The sequence below is a fragment of the Hemicordylus capensis genome, chromosome 4 (assembly GCF_027244095.1).
Source record: "Hemicordylus capensis ecotype Gifberg chromosome 4, rHemCap1.1.pri, whole genome shotgun sequence".
NCBI classification, from domain to species: Eukaryota; Metazoa; Chordata; class Lepidosauria; order Squamata; family Cordylidae; genus Hemicordylus; species Hemicordylus capensis.
The window spans coordinates 157,182,320-157,201,356 of record NC_069660.1 but is presented as its reverse complement, the minus strand read 5'-3'; the positions used below and the strand labels follow the sequence as shown (position 1 = coordinate 157,201,356).

General features: G+C 43.3%; 1 protein-coding gene across 5 annotated transcripts; it reads left to right on the top strand.

The window, feature by feature from the left end:
* The first annotated feature begins 337 nt into the window (after positions 1-337).
* On the top strand, positions 338-17,478 carry FAM20B (FAM20B glycosaminoglycan xylosylkinase). 5 transcript variants are annotated; one of them, XM_053250313.1, is made up of 9 exons: positions 367-457; positions 1,095-1,327; positions 4,398-4,924; positions 5,796-5,882; positions 6,949-7,058; positions 8,616-8,787; positions 9,969-10,160; positions 12,294-12,353; positions 14,645-17,478. In XM_053250313.1, exons 3-9 carry the CDS (start codon positions 4,548-4,550, stop codon positions 14,874-14,876), a joined length of 1,230 nt encoding a protein of 409 aa, XP_053106288.1. In that variant the 5' UTR covers positions 367-457; positions 1,095-1,327; positions 4,398-4,547; the 3' UTR covers positions 14,877-17,478. The 5 variants fall into 5 exon arrangements, with proteins under 5 accessions (XP_053106287.1, XP_053106288.1, XP_053106285.1 ...); XM_053250312.1 differs by lacking the exon at positions 1,095-1,327 and having other exon boundaries at positions 338-457; XM_053250310.1 differs by lacking the exons at positions 367-457; positions 1,095-1,327 and adding an exon at positions 475-652.
* The last annotated feature ends 1,559 nt before the right edge of the window (positions 17,479-19,037 follow it).

Below are 19,037 nucleotides of genomic sequence, written 5' to 3'. Positions count from 1 at the left end.
CGCTTCTCATCGACAGCTTATTCTGATCATTACTGGTGAAAGATGCACCAGTAGTTCTTGTTGCCCCGGGGAAGAAAAGCCGGGCTGTTTTACTCGATGCTTAAAGCACAGACAGAGGCAAGTAACAGTGATCAAGGGTGGGTGGGGTGGCTGGAACTTCCGTGCGCACGCGGGGCGGGGGGGGGTCTCCTGAAGGCGCGGGGAGGGTGCTCTTACCTCCCCCGCCGCGCTCCCCCCTCCGGCGCTGCGTTAAAGATCGCTGGCGCGGGGCGGCTGTATTCCCTCTTGCCGCCCCGGTCAGCGTAATGCCGGAAGTGGCGCGTGCGCGCACCGGGTGCGCGTATGCACGTGCGTGGCGCTTCCGGTATCACGCTGACCGGGGCGGCAAGAGGGAATACAGCCGCCCCACGCCAGCGATTTTTAACGCAGCGCCGGAGGGGGGAGCGCGGCGGGGGAGGTAAGAGCACCCTCCCCGCGCCTTCAGGAGACCCCCCCGCCCCCGCGCTCGAACCGGTTCGAACGCGGGGGGTGTCCGAACCTGGTTGGCGGTCTGTATATAGACCGCCGAACAGCTTCGTGTACTGTCAGTGATGTGGGGATGGCATGCATCTCGATCCATAAGCATCCTGAAAATGGTGGGGCAAAAGCACAGGTACCATCTCTTTGCCTGCTTTGTTCTTCATGGAGTTCCATCCTCACTGCTTTACTTCAGCCTTGCTCTTGACAATCTGATCAGATCCTGCATGTTCGTGCATTTTCTTTGGCTTCCTTTTCTTTCCTGCTCTCCTTTAATTACAGCATTTCCTCTGTGCCATCCTTATTACAAGAGCAGATAGTTCTGTGGTCCTTTTCAGCGCAATTGATGACAAACCCCCTACACACTGTAAGCTTTGTACAGACTGTTTAGAATGAAAATGTTTTTCCCCTGACATTTAACACTGATTTGATCTATGCAAGTTGAAATGCCAGTATTATATCCTTCAATAAGACGTCATTATGAAATCAGATAAGAGTGGGAAGATGGAGGTCAATATTTCTCCTTTCTGTTGTACTCTTGTAGTGTAATGGAAGATTATTTTTATTTACTGTTACAGGATCTTGGAGTCTGAATGTGGAAAAGGAAGCATTCTTTTTCTCCTTTAACTTAGTGACCTGAGGACTGCTGTTGCTGGCCCTATTTTAGGGCTAATTTAGAAAGGAGCTGGTAGAAATGCTGCTATGGCTGGAACATATACCTTGTATTACCATCCTAGTGAGCAGTAAAATACTGCAGTGTTCTGTTTTCTTTACTGAGTAAGAGATTAACCAAGAGCAGTCTTGTGGGAAAGTGAGTATGGCTTTATTCAAAGTGGTAAAATCTTAGTTGTTCTTGTTGAAACTTGTAATAAAATGCCCTTAGGGATGCTATAAAAAGTAACGTGTTTATACCGTGGTACTCGAAGTCTAGCAATTTCATTTTCCTTCTTTACATTAGACCCCATTTTGTCTCCCACCCCAGGGCCTTCAGGTTGTTCCCCTTTTCTATTGGCAAACTCAAAAATGTAATTGCCATGTATGCAGCACAAAGTATATGACACATTACAGAATAACCTCAGCCGCTCTGGACCTGTAAACTGCCTTCATGGGGGATCACTTGGGAATTGCTGAGCTCCTCAGAGGAAGAGCAAGGTGTAAGTGTAATTAAATGAATAAGCAGGAAGGTGCCTGTAGGAGTTTTCAATCTGAACTTTGACAGGTAATGAGGAAAGGGAAGGGTGAGCCAAGAAAGAAAGGGAGGTATCATCTGTTCATAAATGTTTGAGGATTGTTTTCCCCAGATCCAAGGGAGTTGTCCATTTGGTATGTTTTCAGTATTTTGGTTAAGGTGTTTATACCGTAGTACTCGGTTCTGCAGATCCTGCTTCCGCATCTTCTTTCTTAGTACTTCCATGGCATAGCATATCTTAAGTGACGAACATAAAGCAAACTGGATACGTGGTCACATCCTGTTTGCCCTGCAATAACTTGACAGCAGTGCTACAGTAAACATTTACTTTTACCCTGTCATAAGCATCTTGTAGTTCCTTTTCTGCTTTTGCATTTTATTTGCTTGAGGCTCTTAATCCATTAAGTTGTGGCAATAGTACTGTATTTACAGTACCAGATACCAGTACAGTATTCTGATACCAGAGTTGAAGTTGACTCTGAACGTAAGATGACCCCCTTAAAATGTAGAAGTTAAATACAGGATTTTACCTGCATTTACTCGAAAAGAGCAGGACTGAATTTAAGATGAGCTCCTGGTTTCTAGTATCTAAAAATTTGGCCGGCGGGGGGGCGGACCTAGTATTGGGTTCAGGTGAATACAGTTCTTGCCTTTTTTACAGGGCACAATGTGTATGGTTTAACTTACTGTGAATCAGAGTTTGGAGGAAACTTTGACAAAAAGCACTCCTAATGCGAAGTGGATGACTCCAGATGGTATAAACAAGTGCTGGTGTCAACCCCGCTGCACCATCTCTCCAGAAGACAACTGATGTCATTTGTTTACAAGGTCTGGAGAAAGTCTTGTATAGGAAAGCTGTGCAGCCTGTCCTTAAACTTACAGCCTGTACAACCTTACTATGGAAGATTTTCATACATTATAAACTGGTGCCACCAGCTCCCTGTGGAAGGGACTACAGGGGCTGGAGTCTCATTTGTGGCCTCAAAGCTGCTGTGTCATCTGCACACAGTTGCCAAATATCATCTGACTAGCTTAGTTTTTAAGTTACTTCCTCATAGGCAAGAGGGAGTGCTTTAGTCTATGTAGTAAAAGGTGGATGTCAGTCTTTGCTCAGGAACAGAGCTGAGCTGAAAGTATCTACACAGCTTTACTCAGTCGTGGCAGGGAGCTTTCCTTAGTCTTCAAGTTCATGGACTAAGTTGGGAATACACAGCTTCCTGGAGCTTTAAGCAAAAACAACAAAATGCAACACACACTCACACACCCCAGAGTTTTCTGCACAGCTCCCTGGGAACAGTGGGCAACATCCTGATTGTCATTCATGATTAAGTCTCATTGAAATTAATGGGACTTCTGAAAGTTCAGTTCTGCTGTAATTTAGGGATATTTAGTGCATTTCTTGTGCAAGGGATCTATAATACTGTAAAGAACTTTATTCAGTTTTTAGAGTAGATCAGAAGTAAAATGAAATCCCAAGCTACAGAAGGGTTTTTACCCTCGCCCATTGTCATGCCCTTCCCTCCGCTGTATTGGAAGGCAAATACAGAAAGATCCCAATTGCGGAGAGACTTTGTCCCTGTGCCACTGGGGAGGTCGAATCCACAGAACATGTACCCCCCGTTTGCCCCTTGTACAGAAACAGTAAGGCCAGACTTATATTTCTGCTACTTCACAAGTACCCTGGTCGCCCAAGCCATGTCTATACCCGGTGGCTGCTTTTGAATGAAGACCCGGCCTTCATGTGTAACACTGCCAAGTTCTGCGTGCCAATCCATACCTTTGCATCAGTTCTGCATAGCTTTAAACTGCTGACTGTTTTATCTTTTCTAGTGCTCCTATTTAGATATTATATATACTTTGTTTTAGCCACTGCTTTTTGCATTTTATATATTTCACATTTTATATGCTCATAATTTTTTTAATACGGCTGTTTAATAATCTCATAGCTACCCTCTTTTCTAAGGGTAGCAGCTCTATAGTATTATAATATAGTTTAGCCTCCGTGGGAGCCAGGTGAGTGGCAGAGCCGATTCCCCACCGCGGGTGCTGCTGGGCGGAACAGAGCACCAGCTCCGTTTACCTTAAAGAAGCTGCCCGCTGCCCCCCTGGAGGTGCATTCACAAGCCGCGCCTGAGTGTGGGAGAGAGAAACTCTTCTCTCTTCCCTAATGCTAGAATTTTGGTGTTACCCAATGAATTTGAATGGAAATAAATTCAGGAAAGATTGAAAAGGTTTCTGGGTGATTGACTGGTGAAAACTTCTCGTCCTCTTGCCAGAAAGAAAGTGCAACATCTGGCCTTCAGCACAGCACAGTGAATGAGAGTCTACTCTGACTGCTTTATTATTAATATAGCATTCCCCAGTGTGCACGATATTTTATAGCATAAGCAAAAGAGTAGGATCTATGCCCTTTTGTAGCTTAATAGTCTAAATATTGAGCCTGTCTTTCACAAGGAGATTGCCTTTAATTTGATTTAGTTGTGAATCCCTCCATATCTCTAGAGTGCAGCCTCCTCAGGTTATCTGAAAACCTGAAGAATTTTCTATTGGCCTTTCAACAGATGCTGGTCTCAAACACTAGCTAATTTTTGCTGATGTGTGCAGCAGAAATACTAGGGGAAAGTAACTTCCAGTTCTGTAGAGCTGAACATGCTTAAAGGTATGAAATTAAATTGTGTGTGTTAACTTACAGGGGTAACAGAAGATGCTTCTGCAACAATGGGTCATTTGGAGTTAAGGCTATGAATGAAATCCATCAAGTACCACACTGTTGCCTTCTTTTGTAAGAGACTTCCTGTAGCCTTTGGAAGAGCAGGTCAGGAGAAGAGCACTGCTTGTCACCATGAAGTTGAAACAACGGGTGGTGCTTCTGGCAATCCTCCTCGTCATCTTTATTTTCACCAAGGTTTTTCTCATAGACAACTTGGACACCTCAGCAGCTAATCGTGAGGACCAGCGCACCTTTCACCGTATGATGGCGAGCCTGCGAGTGGAGCTAGACCCACGACTTGACCACACGCTGCAGTCTCCTTGGGAGATTGCAGCCCAGTGGGTGGTACCACGTGAAGTATATCCAGAGGAGACACCTGAACTGGGGGCAGTGATGCATGCCATGGCTACAAAAAAAATCATCAAAGCAGATGTGGGCTACAAAGGCACCCAGCTGAAAGCATTGCTTATACTGGAAGGTGGACAGAAGGTAGTCTTCAAACCGAAGAGGTAAAATGCTCATTCAATGACTGGATAACATATATTTAGTCCCCTGAAATAGTCACCCATTTCAACTCAGCGACTCCCACCAGGGTTCTCCAAAGTGGAGTGCCTGACCATCATTCCCCAGTAGAAAGAGTGAGGACAGGCTGGGGAAATAGGCAGCTGCTTATCCATCGGTTTCACTACAGTGTATATGGGATGAGTGGGGGTGGGCAGGCAGCTGAGATGACTATACTAGTGTTGCCCTCCTCATTCTGGCTTCTGATCAGGCATGTCCAAGCTCCCACACAAGTGTGTTCTCTCTCATTTTTCTCATCTGTGTGCGGAATGAATTTTGTTCTGGGCGGCAGTATCAAGGTAGTGATGCACATGCATTCAGAATGGGGCATTCCTGGTTCAACCTGAACAGAATCTAAAATTAACAGAGCGGATAGATAGATAGAACTTTATTACGATCATAGATCAGTCAAAAAAGGAAAAAAACCAGACAAAGACATTACATAAAACCTGAACAAACATCAAAAAATTTGTGAGTGTGCGCACATGCGGATACCTTAGAGGGAGCACTGCTCCCACACCATTGCCAGGAAGAGTGAATTGGCTCTTTGTCTCTGAACCAGAATGGAGGCTGCACAACAAGTACTTCCTTAGTTGTTAACAGCTATAGTTGGGGGTCACACAGCCTTGCATATGAGGCCAATATGACGTTAAAAATGGATATAGCTTGTGAAAATGACTCTTAAGTTAAATTATGTTCCTCCTCAATGAATTACCTTGGTGTGGTGTATTACTCGTTTTTTCTTGGCTTTTCCTTCTATAGCATGGAATAAAAATCTATCACAGTGTCTTAGACTGTCTCTCCTATCACAACTTCTAGATATGCCAGAGACTATGTGGTAGAAGGGGAGCCATACGCTGGGTATGACAGACACAATGCAGAGGTGGCAGCCTTCCACCTGGACAGGTAAAAAAGTGTTGAATTGGCATTTATTGTTCTTTGGATATGGGAAATAGACATACAAGCTGCTGCTACTTTAAGTACAGAAAAGCTATTTTAAAAACTCATTTGGCTAAAATTGGGAGGAAATAATGGCTTCCCACTGGATACCTAAACCAACTGCACATTTTTCATCATATAATTTTCTTTGTATTGCAAGAGTCATAGGTCATAAAATGTTCCTGTCTAATCTTACCCAGAGCTATTTCTCTGGGTAAGGACAAAGTGCTATAACTGAAGTAGACGTACAAATAACCACTTGCCTAGTTGCTTGTGACAAATAGGAACTACCTACCAGGTGATCAGGCAGGGGAGCTTTTAGACTACAAATGACTAGCATAGATGTATATGGGCAGGTAGACTAGTAAGTTATTCCTAGATTAGTAGCTTCTGTGGAATTAATTGTAAGCCTTCCCTGAACTAATGAAATCTTGCCTTCAGTATTCTTGGATTCTCTTAGTACCCAGATTCTCTTAGTACCCAACTGTCAGACCTTAGTTAGATCCTTTTTTTTCTCATACTGCTAGCTAATCCTTCTTGGGGATAAGAACATCAATTACTCTTGAAAAGAAGACATTATCTAATGCAGTGCTGTAATAGAACTACTCTGCTACTACTACTACTACAAATATTTATATACTGATCTTCAGCCAAAGTTCTCAAAGTGGTTTACATAGATATAAATAAATAAGATGGCATTTCAGTACAACTATTTCAGGCCTGGCCCCAATGACTGGTCAACCTGTTTTGTGGCCCAAGCCATCTTTCCAGTCTTATTTTAGTCTACCTGATGTCCACCACCGCTTTGCTCTAACCCTGCTTTTGATAGTGAGTGCCACCCAATCCATGTAACATGAAAGATAGCCCTGTATGTGTAACCCAGGAAGTTCTTAATACAATTGAAATGTGGTCGGTAAGTTGTCCACTTCTGCTCCAGAGATTTAAGTTCTTAGGGGTTTCTCTCTCAGACCCAGAGGGGTTGCTCCATATTGCATATTCTTCATTTCCTTCCCATCCTTTCTCTTTCAAACAGAATCTTAGGTTTCCGACGAGCCCCACTGGTCGTTGGCCGATTTGTCAATCTCCGCACAGAGATCAAGCCTGTTGCCACAGAGCAGCTGCTTAGTACCTTCCTGACACTGGGTAGGTAACAAAGTACATTTCAAGCAGACCACCAAAAAACTCTTGAGTGAAGCCTGCAAAGGACTTGCAGAAACTGATCATTGGTTGCCTAATGTTGTGCAAGTCATCTAGGCCTGGTGCAGATATAACATTTCTTGTCTCCCATGGTTAGGTTTCTGGGAGTGTGCAATGGACCTGCATACTCCCTCTCATACATAACTTATACCTTCCTTTTTCCATTTCAGAGCTAACCATGGTACAGGCTTAGATCTGCACTGATTTCAATGCTAGCCATAGTTGGTTTTAACCAGAGTTTACAAACCCATTTCAAAACTTAGGTTTGAGGCTAACTGCAGTGGTGTGCACGGAACCACTGCGGTGTGGTCCGGCACTGAGGGGGGTCTACCTTTAAGGGCGGGGGGGTAGTACTTACCCCTCCCGCCGCTCTTCCCCCTCCGGCGCTGCATTTAGGATTGACGTTTGGGGGGCGGCAGCATTCCTCCCTGCCGCCCCTGCCCCCATCGTTGCCTGGAAGATGCGTAAATACGAGCACGCATGTGCCTGTCGCGGTGCGCGCGCATGGTGATGACAGGCGCGTGCGCCGCGACGAGCACATGTGTGCTCGTATTTACGCAACGTCCAGGCAACGACAGGGGCAGGGGCGGCAGGGAGGAACGCTGCCGCCCCCCAAACTTCAATCCTAAATGCAGCGCCGGAGGGGGAAGAGCAGCGGGAGGGGTAAGTACTACCCCCCCGCCCTTAAAGGTAGACCCCCGCTCAGTGCCGGACCGCCGGACCGGTCTGGTTCTGAACCGGTTCAGAGGCCTCCAACATGGCCTCCGAACCGGTTCGTGCACATCCCTAGCTAACTGTAGTTAGCATGAATGTGAGCACAGTCTTAACACTGCACAATAGTTAAGTCTGCAGAGGGAGGGAGGAGTGCACCAGTTTGCAGCATTTTCATGATCTCCAAACCAATGGAAATTGAAAACACTGTCTGCTCTGGAATTTCCTTTCCAGATTGTGTTTTGCAAAAGGTTTCTTACCTGACATTGAAGGAAGGTTCTTTTAAGAAGCAATCTCTGCAGTTTCACTTTTTCCTCTGTTAATTGGGACAGCATTGTGGCTAAGTGGTGACGAAATGTTGAGCAGTAATTTCAAGAGGTTATGTTGAGTAGCAATTCATTATTAAAATTCTCGTTTTAAAAACAATTAAACTGTTTTAACAAGACGCAGGCTACCTGCCTTGTACCTTGAGTTCCCTGGCTTTATATATCAACACATCCATATTCATTCATGCATTTTGAAGACATACCTTAAGGCAAATATCTGCCTTTGCACTTAGTTGGGTTTTCAGTCTGTCAAGAGTTGTGTATTGTTTGCTTGAGGCTCGGTGAGTGGGACTGCTGGGTTTTCTTCTGAGTAAGAAAAAGTAAGTTAACTTAACTTTCTGGATTTGAATGTGCCTCTCTGGAAAGCTTCTGAATTGTCCCACGATGTCCAGGAGCTTTGCTGGGTTTTTTTAAACCAACATCAAGTTGACATGAGATGACTTTTTTTTTTTTTTTTGCTTTAAAGGTAATAATACTTGTTTCTATGGAAAATGCTACTATTGCCGGGAAACAGAGCCAGCCTGTGCTGATGGGGACATCATGGAAGGATCAGTCACGCTGTGGCTGCCAGATGTTTGGCCTCTTCAGAAGCATCGGCACCCATGGGGTAGGACATACAGGGAAGGCAAACTGGCCAGGTATGGGCTTTATCAGAGTGGTGGTCTATTGGTCAGGGGATAGGGCTCTAGTCATAGAATCAACAGTACTGCAAAAAATATCTGTTACAGCTGGGGATTCCTAATGTGTTATAATTTTTTATATGTGGATGGGAATAAATGGTAGAACTTGAAGGTTTATCTGGTGGTGCAAGTGAAGTTTTTCTGGTTGGGTATCCAGTGACCAAAGGGTGTATGGCAGTAAGGGTTGAAGGAGTCCAAGCAACAGTGGGAAATGAAGATTCATTTTGATCACTTCTTGATTGCCTTTGACAAAGAATGGGTAGAGAAGAAAGAACTCTTAGATTTGATTGGGTGGTGGTGGTGGTGGTGTAGCAGCGGTATGTTCTGTGTGCTTGTATATGATGTGGAATCTAGATTTTGAGATGGGTTTTCATCTCCCTGAAGATTTCACCCCATTTTAAAAGAACATTTTGCAACAGCCTAATATATTATGTACTACTGGAAGAGTTGCACAAACTTCTTCCAGTAAAGTAAATTGTGCTCTTAAGAGCACAGAACTTGGATATACTTGAAAACCACACAAGCAGCATCTGTAAATGGTTCATTTGCTCCTGTAACAGGTTTTCAGGCTGACTCTCTTTCCTCTGTTACTTGCACATAGTTCTTCTTTCCCATTTCTTCTCCTGAAATACTACTGCCTCTTTCCAAAACAAAACCCAATATTGGGTTAAAATATTGTCATTCAGACTACGCAGTCTTAGGCAAAATAAGCCACTTCACCTATCTCTGGTAGATGTACATTAGTTTATTAAGAGTGCTGAATTTGAATTGTCTGAGGTACGTGGACAATAATGTCCAGGCTATAATGGGGTGATGATCTGAGAGGGAAAGGTTAAGTTGGTAAATAAAGGCAGCTTGCTCATACAAAATGGTGGACGAATGTTAGGTTGAAAAACACGTGAAATTGACAGCTCTGACATTTCTTGCCACTGGCAGTCACCTAGTTGACTTTGAGCCAATCTGCCTTTGCAGAAATACATTAAGTGCTAAATGTGGAAGCTTTGGGGTTGTTTAGACTTGACCCCTTTTTTCCAAAGCATGCAGGTCTCTCTTTAAAGGCCTTTGAATATAGGCAATCATGTTGCACATAAATCATAGATTGTTGCAGCTTTGTCTCAGATCTCCGTGTCTGCTCACAGGTGGGAATACGACGAGAGCTACTGTGATGCTGTAAAAAAGACCTCACCCTATGACTCGGGCCCACGGCTTCTTGACATCATAGACACAGCAATCTTTGATTACTTGATTGGAAATGCTGACCGACATCATTATGAAAGTTTTCAGGATGATGAAGGGGCTAGCATGCTTATTCTTCTAGACAATGCCAAAAGGTAGGATATCTTGAAGCAGAATGACAACCATTTAGGGCTAGAATTTTCTTGTTTTGTCTTGATTATCTACCACTGATACGAACCCTCTCCAATTGATGTGTGTACCTTTTAGATGTATTTATTTATTCTATTTTTATACTGCCCTTCCAAAATGGCTCAGGGCGGTTTACAATTTAAAAAACAAACCATTAAAATCAGTTAACAATTAAAACAAAAATTATAAAATAGTATAAAACAACCATTAACAATTAAAACATCATAAAATAGCAATTAAACAATCACAACAATTAAAAAACCCTGAAAACCAGGTTACAACATTAAAACCAATTACAACTCTTTAAAAACCATGGGAGGCCAGGCCAGACAGATCGGTTTTAGGGCTCTCCTGAAGGCCAGTGAAGAATTCAAATTGCGGATTTCTGCCGGGAGTGCAGTTCCACAGCCCAGGAGCAGCTACAGGGAAGGCCTGCCTCTGAGCTGCCACCAGACGTACTGGTGGTAACTGGTGACGGACCTCCTCAGATGACCTTAATGTGCGGTGGGGATCATGCAGAAGAAGGCGCTCTCTAAGATAACTCAGACCTAAGCCATTCAGGGCTTTAAAGGTAATGACCAGGACTTTGTATTTTGACCAGAAACATACTGGCAGCCAGTGCAACGGTTTCAAAGAAGGCATAATATGGTCTCTCCGGGTTGCCTCAGAGACCAATCTGGCTGCCACATTCTGAACTAACTGAAGTTTCCGAACTACATACAAAGGCAGCCCCATGTAGATCACATTGCAATAGTCAAGCCAGGAGGTTACCAGCTGGTACACTACTGTTTTGAGGTCATCCTTTTCAAGGAATGGGTGCAGCTGTCGAATCAGCTGGAGTTGATAGAAAGCACTCCTGGCCATGGCCTCCACCTGAGATACCAGGGTGAGGCCTGGGTCCAGGAGTACTCCCAACCTGCGCACCTGCTCCTTCCCATCCAGCACAGGAGGATCTAACACCCTCAGATTTTGAGCCCCCACAATGAGCACCTCGGTCTTGCTTGGATTCAGCTTCAATCTGTTATTCCTCATCCAGCCCATTACCACCTGTAGGCAGGCATTTAGAGAATGAGTACCCTTTCCTGAAGATGAAAAGGAGAAGTAGATTTGGGTGTCATCAGCATACTGATAACACCCAGAACCAAACCTCCTGATGACCTCACCGAGTGGTTTCATGTAGATATTGAAAAGCATTGGTGACAGAATGGAGCCCTGAGGGACTCCATATTACAGCTCCTGTCACCAAGCTCCACTGGAGCAACTGTCACCAAGCTCCACCATCTGGAATCTACCTGAGAGATAGGAGCGGAACCACTGCAAAGCAGTGCCCCCTATCCCCAACTTCCCCAGGCAATCCAGAAGGATACCATGGTCAATGGTATCGAACGCTGCCGAGAGATCCAGAAGAACCAGCAGAGTCACACTCCCTCTTTCTATTTCCCGGTAAAGGTCATCCATCAGGCCGACCAAGGCTGTCTCAACCCCATAGCCAGCTCTAAAGCCAGTTTGAAATGAGTCTATATAATCAGTTTCCTCCAAGACTGCCTGGAGCTGGTCAGCCACCACCCTCTTAATCACCTTGCCCAACCATGGGAGATTGGGGATTAGCCTGTAACTATCCATCGCTAAACATTTATGATATTAACTAGGCCACCTCCCAACAATCTCCCTGCTAGAGAGAAGCAGCCAAGTCAGGCAAGGATCCAGAGAACAGGTGGTAGGCCGCACCGCCCCAAGCAGCCTGTCCACATCCTCAGAAGTCACAGATTGAAACTGATCCAATCTAATACTGCAAGAGGGATCACTGGACACCTCCTGCATAGACCTTGCAGAAATAGTGGAGTCCAAGTCGGCCCTAATACAGGAGATCTTGTTGACACCATATGAAGACAGGGAGTAACACTGAAATGTAACCAGTTCAGTACGGCTTGTTAAAACTAATTCATCTAGCATTTTAGTTTTGTCTGTGGGCCAAATTAAATAAAAGCCGATGGCTTTTGAAAGGTATGGAGTAGTCATACTTCACATTCCTGCTTAGCTCTTTGGGGAAAGGTAGAATTTTCCAGATAACTTGCCTGATTGTATCAATTGTTTTTCAGCTTTGGGAACCCTTCTCTGGATGAGAGAAGCATCCTTGCACCTCTTTATCAATGTTGCATGTAAGTAAAGGGCAAGTTAGCTATTGATTTTATTTATTGCTAACTGTGCAAAGAAGGACCTTTTTAAAAGTGATGATTCTCTTTATTGAGCAGGAGGAGAGCAACTGGCCTTATCCACCCCCAGCACAGTACAGTGACTGTTACTAGTGTCTATCTTCTGTTTCTTTTTAGATTGTGAGCCCTTTGGGGACAGGGATCTGTCTTTATTTATTATTTCTTGGTATTAAAGCACTTTGGAAATTTTTGTTGAAAAGCAGTATATAAATATTGGTAGTAGTCGTACACAATTTGCAAATTTTAAAAGCAAAATCGAGACTGTAACTCTTCCCACCCCATACCAACCCCAATAACGTGAGCATCCAGGTCAGACAGTTACCTCGTTCTTACTTTGTATTCATCAGCTTCACTATTCTCTCAATGTACTGAGGTAACATGGTTTGCAGAATCTAAATCAGGCATCTTGATACCCCTTGAACCTGTTTGAGATCTTGGCTAAACGTTAACACATTAAACTCATAATGTAAGCCAGGTTTTAACATTCACACGTTATGTTCAACACATGCACAATCAGTGTACAGTGTATATGTGTGCAGCTCTGTGTATCTGTACAGTTCTTAGCAGATTGTGCTGAACATGTACAGCAATACACTTCCTACATTATGCAGAACACACATGTAGCAATACACTTTTTATCTGTACCATGCATTTGAGAGACCTGTGCCCAGGTTCACTTTTAAAACAAACATATGTACAGTCATTCACATGCCAACATGTACATGTGTACAGACACCTGAATGCATGTACAGCATAATTCCGAATAGGACTTTTGACTATGAAGAATTCAGAAGCTTCCCTGGAGAGAACAGTAGGACCACTGGATGTCTGTTTCCATACGTTTTATTTATGCTTGTCTGCCCTTGGGGGCTAATTGTCTCTGTTCCTTCTCTTCTGAACCACTACGGACAATTATCAAGTAAAGGAGAGAGACAAACAGAGATAACACAGTGAGTGGGAAATGTTCCAATGGATGTTCAGTGGCTCTATGATATTGTGTGCCGTCCTCTGTTTCTGGGGGAGCCTTCAGAATTCTCCACAGTCAGATACTGGCTTACAGGTGGCTACTTTTCATGAGTCCTATGTAATGTATTGCCAGACTCTGAGGTTCCATTTGAGCATTCATACATAATATAGAACCTAAGCTACTGATGAGGGAAGTAAGTAAGTACAGGTGGACCTCATTGTGGTCCTGACACCTGACCTTATATGCAGTTAAAAACCATGTATCTGCATAGGGTTGCCATAGTCTGACTTTCCAAATCCGGGTGCCTAATTTGCATAGTATATAAATTGGCTTGAAAATAATTTTTGAGCAGAATAGTGACTGCACGTTGTGCTCCATAACTCTGCTTCTACAAGGGCTAGAGCTTAGCTTTTTAAAAAGTAAGCTGAAATCCGGGCGAATCTGGCTGAGATGCTTAAAATCCGGGTGAAACCCGGAATTTCAGGGGGCATGGCTACTCTATATCTGTATCTAGGTCATTTTTCCTCAGAGGTCATTTCCGGTTTTTAGATCATAGCATCTTTGGGGGTAGTTTCCAGCCACCATTTTGCAGCACAGGGCCATTTTGTGGCTTTTTAAAAACACCCCTCCCCTTGACTTTTTGCAGGAAAATGGTGGAATTGTGGCTGGCGGGGGCGGGGGGGCTTTGCTGGACAACTGGAGACCTATACATCACTTTATCTTATTTCTTCAGTTTTTAGTCATTGCTTTAACCTCCAGGAACCTACTGTAACCCCCACCGCCCCGATTCCCATTGCTTCAGTGCCTCGTTATCCGCAGTTTCTCTGTCTGCAGCATCAGCTGAGGACGGAACCCCGGTGGATAACGAGGTCCACCTGTAACTGCAGGGAGTGGGGAAGGAAGCGTGGTTAGAAAAGTGCAGCAACAAGGAAGCTGAGGTGGCTCGGCTCAGGAGCTTCATTATTGCATACTGCCCTAAATAGAAGTAGAAGGGGCTATACACATATTATTATTTTTAAAAATTGAGTTAACCCAGTTCTCTCCATTCCTAAACCCAATACTCTGTCTATACTTCCTTTGGATTGTTTTGTGGCAAAGTATAATCAGCTCTGTTCCTAACTATATTTGTGCAAAAATTTTTTTAAAAAAAATCAAATCATGTCACTTCAGCTTGTGCAGACAGGCCTTACTGGGCTTCCTCTATGTCCATAATGCCTGCAGTTCACACTTAGGCTTGTCATGCATGTTTTGTTTTTGTTTTTCCCTACAGCATCAGAGTCTCCAGTTGGAACAGACTGAATTACCTGAAAAACGGAGTGCTGAAGTCTGCCTTAAAAACTGCTATGTTGCATGACCCTATCTCACCAGTGTTGTCTGCCCCTCATATGGATGCTCTGGACCAACGACTCCTGAACATCCTGGCTACAGTAAAGCAGTGCACAGACCAATTTGGACCAGATGTTGTGCTGGTGGAAGATAGGATGACACTTTCCCATTTGTAGCTTCAACAGAAGTCTGTTGGAATTATTCATTTTAAAAAAAATGGAAAAAAACAGCACAATTGGCTCTGCACGGCTGTGGGCAGGACGGACTGGAACGGAAACACCAGATTTCCTGCATTAGAGCTAGAGAACAGTGGTCAGAAGGCTCTGCTGAAGGATAGACTTGCCTTCATGCAACCTGTATCATTTTTTGGATGTCCATTGCTGGCAGTGGATGTTCTAGTGAGAGCTTTCCTGGGATTTGTTGAAAGAGACTGGAATTGAGGCACTAGTACAAACTAGTTCTAGTTGTCTTGGCTATTCCGAATATAATCTTTAAAAGATTTTTAGTCTGCTTCAGAGTTATAAAAAAAATTGACTAGCTAGGCAGCCATGCTGACTTCCTAAAAACAGAGTAGCAGGACAGTAAATATAATTGTTGACAAGATTGCTTAGCATCTCTCCTGACTCTTTCACTCCCTGATGTCTTGACTGGAATTTACTTGAGAGCCCCATGAAAGAGTGTGTGTGACTGTTAGCAGTGTTCAGCTTTCTTCTTCAGTTCTAAGATGCTGTGGGGAGAGACTGGGTTATCAAGGAAATCTATATTCCATCTACAAGGACTCAGGACTTCATGACACTGTAAAGACTCCACTTGTTGTAAAGATTATAAATTCATTTTAGAGATTATTGTGCAAACCATTGCTGTGTTACCACACATAAGGGTTCCTGCTACCTTTTTAAGTAAATAGTATTTGATTTATACCTAATAATCCTTTAAAACCCAGCACATGCTCACATCACAGATGCAGATTCAGTTCAGTCAAATTACTCTTCTAAAAAGATGTGGGTGGGTGGGAGAGTTGAGCTCCCTTTACACTGATAGTCCTTCATGAGACAAATGGCGTGTTTTGTTGAATTTTACAGGTACTTTAAGATGGATACCCCCAGTCTTAGAAATTTAAAGTGTTTTGACTTACGCCTCAGTTCACCTGTAAGGTATTCTTAAGTGTAGTGCAAGAAGGTTTACCTTTTGCATTTCATAGTAACATGCCTCTCATGGTAACAACTTCCAAAGAGGTAGCCATATTAGCAAGTAGTAGGAAAGGCAACAGGAAATGTTGTGCTATCTTAAAGTCTAACACATTTATTGTAGCACAAGTTTTTATGGACTGCGGTTCATGAAAGCTGATGCTAGAATAAAATGCTAGTCTTTAAGGTGCCACAAGATTCTTTGTCACTTCTGTATCTTGTAAGGATTGAGCTCTTTCAAGCATTTGCAGTAGAGTAAACTGATGTATTATTCCTCCTTTAAACACAAGATAGAACTCCAGGCTTATTATCACAAGACCAGTGGATCACAGCTTGGGTTTATCTTCAGAAAATGTTAGGGAAGTCTCTTGAATAATAGACTTGAAGATTGTCCTCTGTCAAATTGGAGAGAAGTCTCTAGGAATATCAACTCTGAAATGTTGTGCTCCGGTGGAGTATTCTGCCAGACTTGATCAGAGACTCCAGTAGGTATTCTGTGATCAATTAATGTTCTTGTAATTAATGCTTCAAATGTTTAAGAAGAGTCTAAAGGAAGGAGCCATGTCATTAAGCCTCTAACAGGATTTTTACATCAGTTGAACAAAAGATGCAACTCCTTCCTTTGTAAATGGAGCTGACTGGACAGTGACTTGGAGCACATGGACAGGAGAATGGAACAAGGATTTTTGCTCTGCTTCAGTGATTTTCCTCATCCTGGAACATTTTTAGGCTTGTGTTCTCCAGGCCAGTAACTGTCTTAAGAATGTTGCCTAAACTGCAGCCTGACCTAAACAGTAATGCCAAACCCTGTCTTTAGCAGGCATTTACCTGAACCAAGAGAGCACTCCTGGATGAGTTTTGTCAAGCTAGTTCAGTTAAACATGTTGTTACATAAGGAGAGATCTGTTAATGGTTGCTACCATGAGGGTCACTGGCTACAAATCTCTTTATTGAAATGTAGCATGGAGGTATGATCAGATCTAGTGCTAAAGCGGGATTATCTGAACACAACAAAAGCCTCCTGCCTGGCTAGTCTTGCATCCAGCACTGGAAGTGAGGGGGAAGTCTTGCCACTTGGTTGAGATTCTCAGGATGTCCCCATCTTTCCCCTTATTCTTACACAGCTAGGCAGCTGCATGCAGGTATGAAACAATTCAACCCAAGGTGTCTAAAAAGGTGATTTCTGTGCTATGAGTAATGGACATAGAAGTAGCTCTGAAGCACTAAAATCAAGCATTTGAAAGAGGTACTGCAGCCCTCTGTGTCTTTGCCTGAAATGGCAAGCAGCCTGCAAGAAACATGTGAGCTTCTATTTTGGCATCTGATTAACTGGAAATGTCTCTTTTCACACTTAATTAAAAAGAAACTAATTTATTAAGAAGGTAACTTATTTGTGTGGCAGCTGAAGCGGAATGCTTGAGACTTACACTTCTTGGATCTGTCAGAGGGGTCACCCTTGGAGTGGCTGCAAAATGGAAGCCGTTTGAAGAAGAGAAAATACAATGTAATCTCAGCTGTATTTTGTGTTTCCCCCCGGGGGTCTGACTCTTCATAAATAAGCATTATGTGAATAAAAATTTTAATAAAACAAGTCAGTTGGAGGTTTTTTTTGTTTGGGTCTAGCTATGCTTGTTTTAAAGGTGAACTGTAACTTGCTTTCTGGGACTGAGCAACAAAGATAGTGGACAGTATTAATGTGCCCTTTCTGATGTTACTTTTTAGTTTAATAGATTTCTATCCTGTTTAGGCCTTCAAGGTGGCTTGTAGACCTTCCACCCAGAACAAAGCAACAGCATCCCTCAATTTCCTTTTTTCAAAGGTTATGCCAGTGGGCCAATATCTTTGGGAAACCTTGGTACAGGGTTTACAAATATATTTGTAATTTTAAAATGTGAATGAATTTTATTACAGTCAGTGACCAGCAATAAAAAAATAAAATGGAAAATAAAATTAAGAGTAAAATTAAATCAAAAACAGGACTGGGTGCTAGAGTATCAAAACATATATGTACATAGGTCTCAGTTACAATTCATCAACTGCTCTTGTCTCGGTTTGCATGTTGCGGCACAGAGTCTTGCTACCCCAGCTGTAACTGCTGTATACTGGTCTGCCAGAAGAAAGGAAGTGTAATAACTCTTCTGATTGACCTGGGATGCTATGAATGTCTCTATAATATAAACAGTATAAAAGCACATGAGAGATGGGACTCTATATTGCCCAAACCACATGGACGTAGCGGGTTCCTGAGCATTATTCTCTTAAATTTGCCATCCAAAATGGCAGAAGGCAGGGCATTAAACTGGGCCAGCAAGAACACTCTCTGGTTTAGAGTGGTCAGATTTGTAAGGTACACTGCTGGCTGAGGTAGTATGAGAAATTTTAAATCCTGTATATCCTGCTCTTTTTGTTGGGGGGCCCTTAGTGGCTTCTAACAAGAAGTCATAATGAAATCAATACAACAAACAAAAACTCCATGCTGAAAGGCATCATCTCATACTGGATGTAATGGTAAACCCCTCCTGTATTCTACCAAAGAAAACCACAAGGCTCTGTGGGCACCAGGAGTCGACACTGACTCAACAGCACACTTTACCTTACCTTACATAGGGGTACCTGGAGTTATTTGGTTGCTTCTGCAGTAAAAGGCTCTGCCGTTGCCCTCCTGTGGTAATTCAGCAGTGGCAGCAAGATGAAGAGGAAACCCTCCCAGAAGTGTCTGAACCAGTCTGGGCACAGATTACAATGTCTGGATCCATATTGTTTCCGCTACACAGGCTCTTCTTAATGGCAATTGGAATTCTAACAGGAGAGGGCTCAATGAACGGTAGTCGTGTTGATTTGCAGATATGTCTGCTTCTGGATGTCTTTCAGTTTTGTAGTAATTGTATTAATGATGTCAGAATCTATTGCCACAATTTTTATATTTGCCACATGGTCTTATATATAGCTTTCAGAATTATAATTTTAAAAAGGAATTTGATGGAATTGCTTTCGTCTGTTGCCAATGTCAGTGGTGGTTCTGCCTGTCTTGGCCTTGGCAGTGGAGCAAAGAGTAAGTCATTCACAGAAGCACCTGCACCCCCACAGCATTCCAAGTGGTAACGCCAATGCATCATGGTTCCTCCGCATTCCAGTGTTAATCTAGTTCCA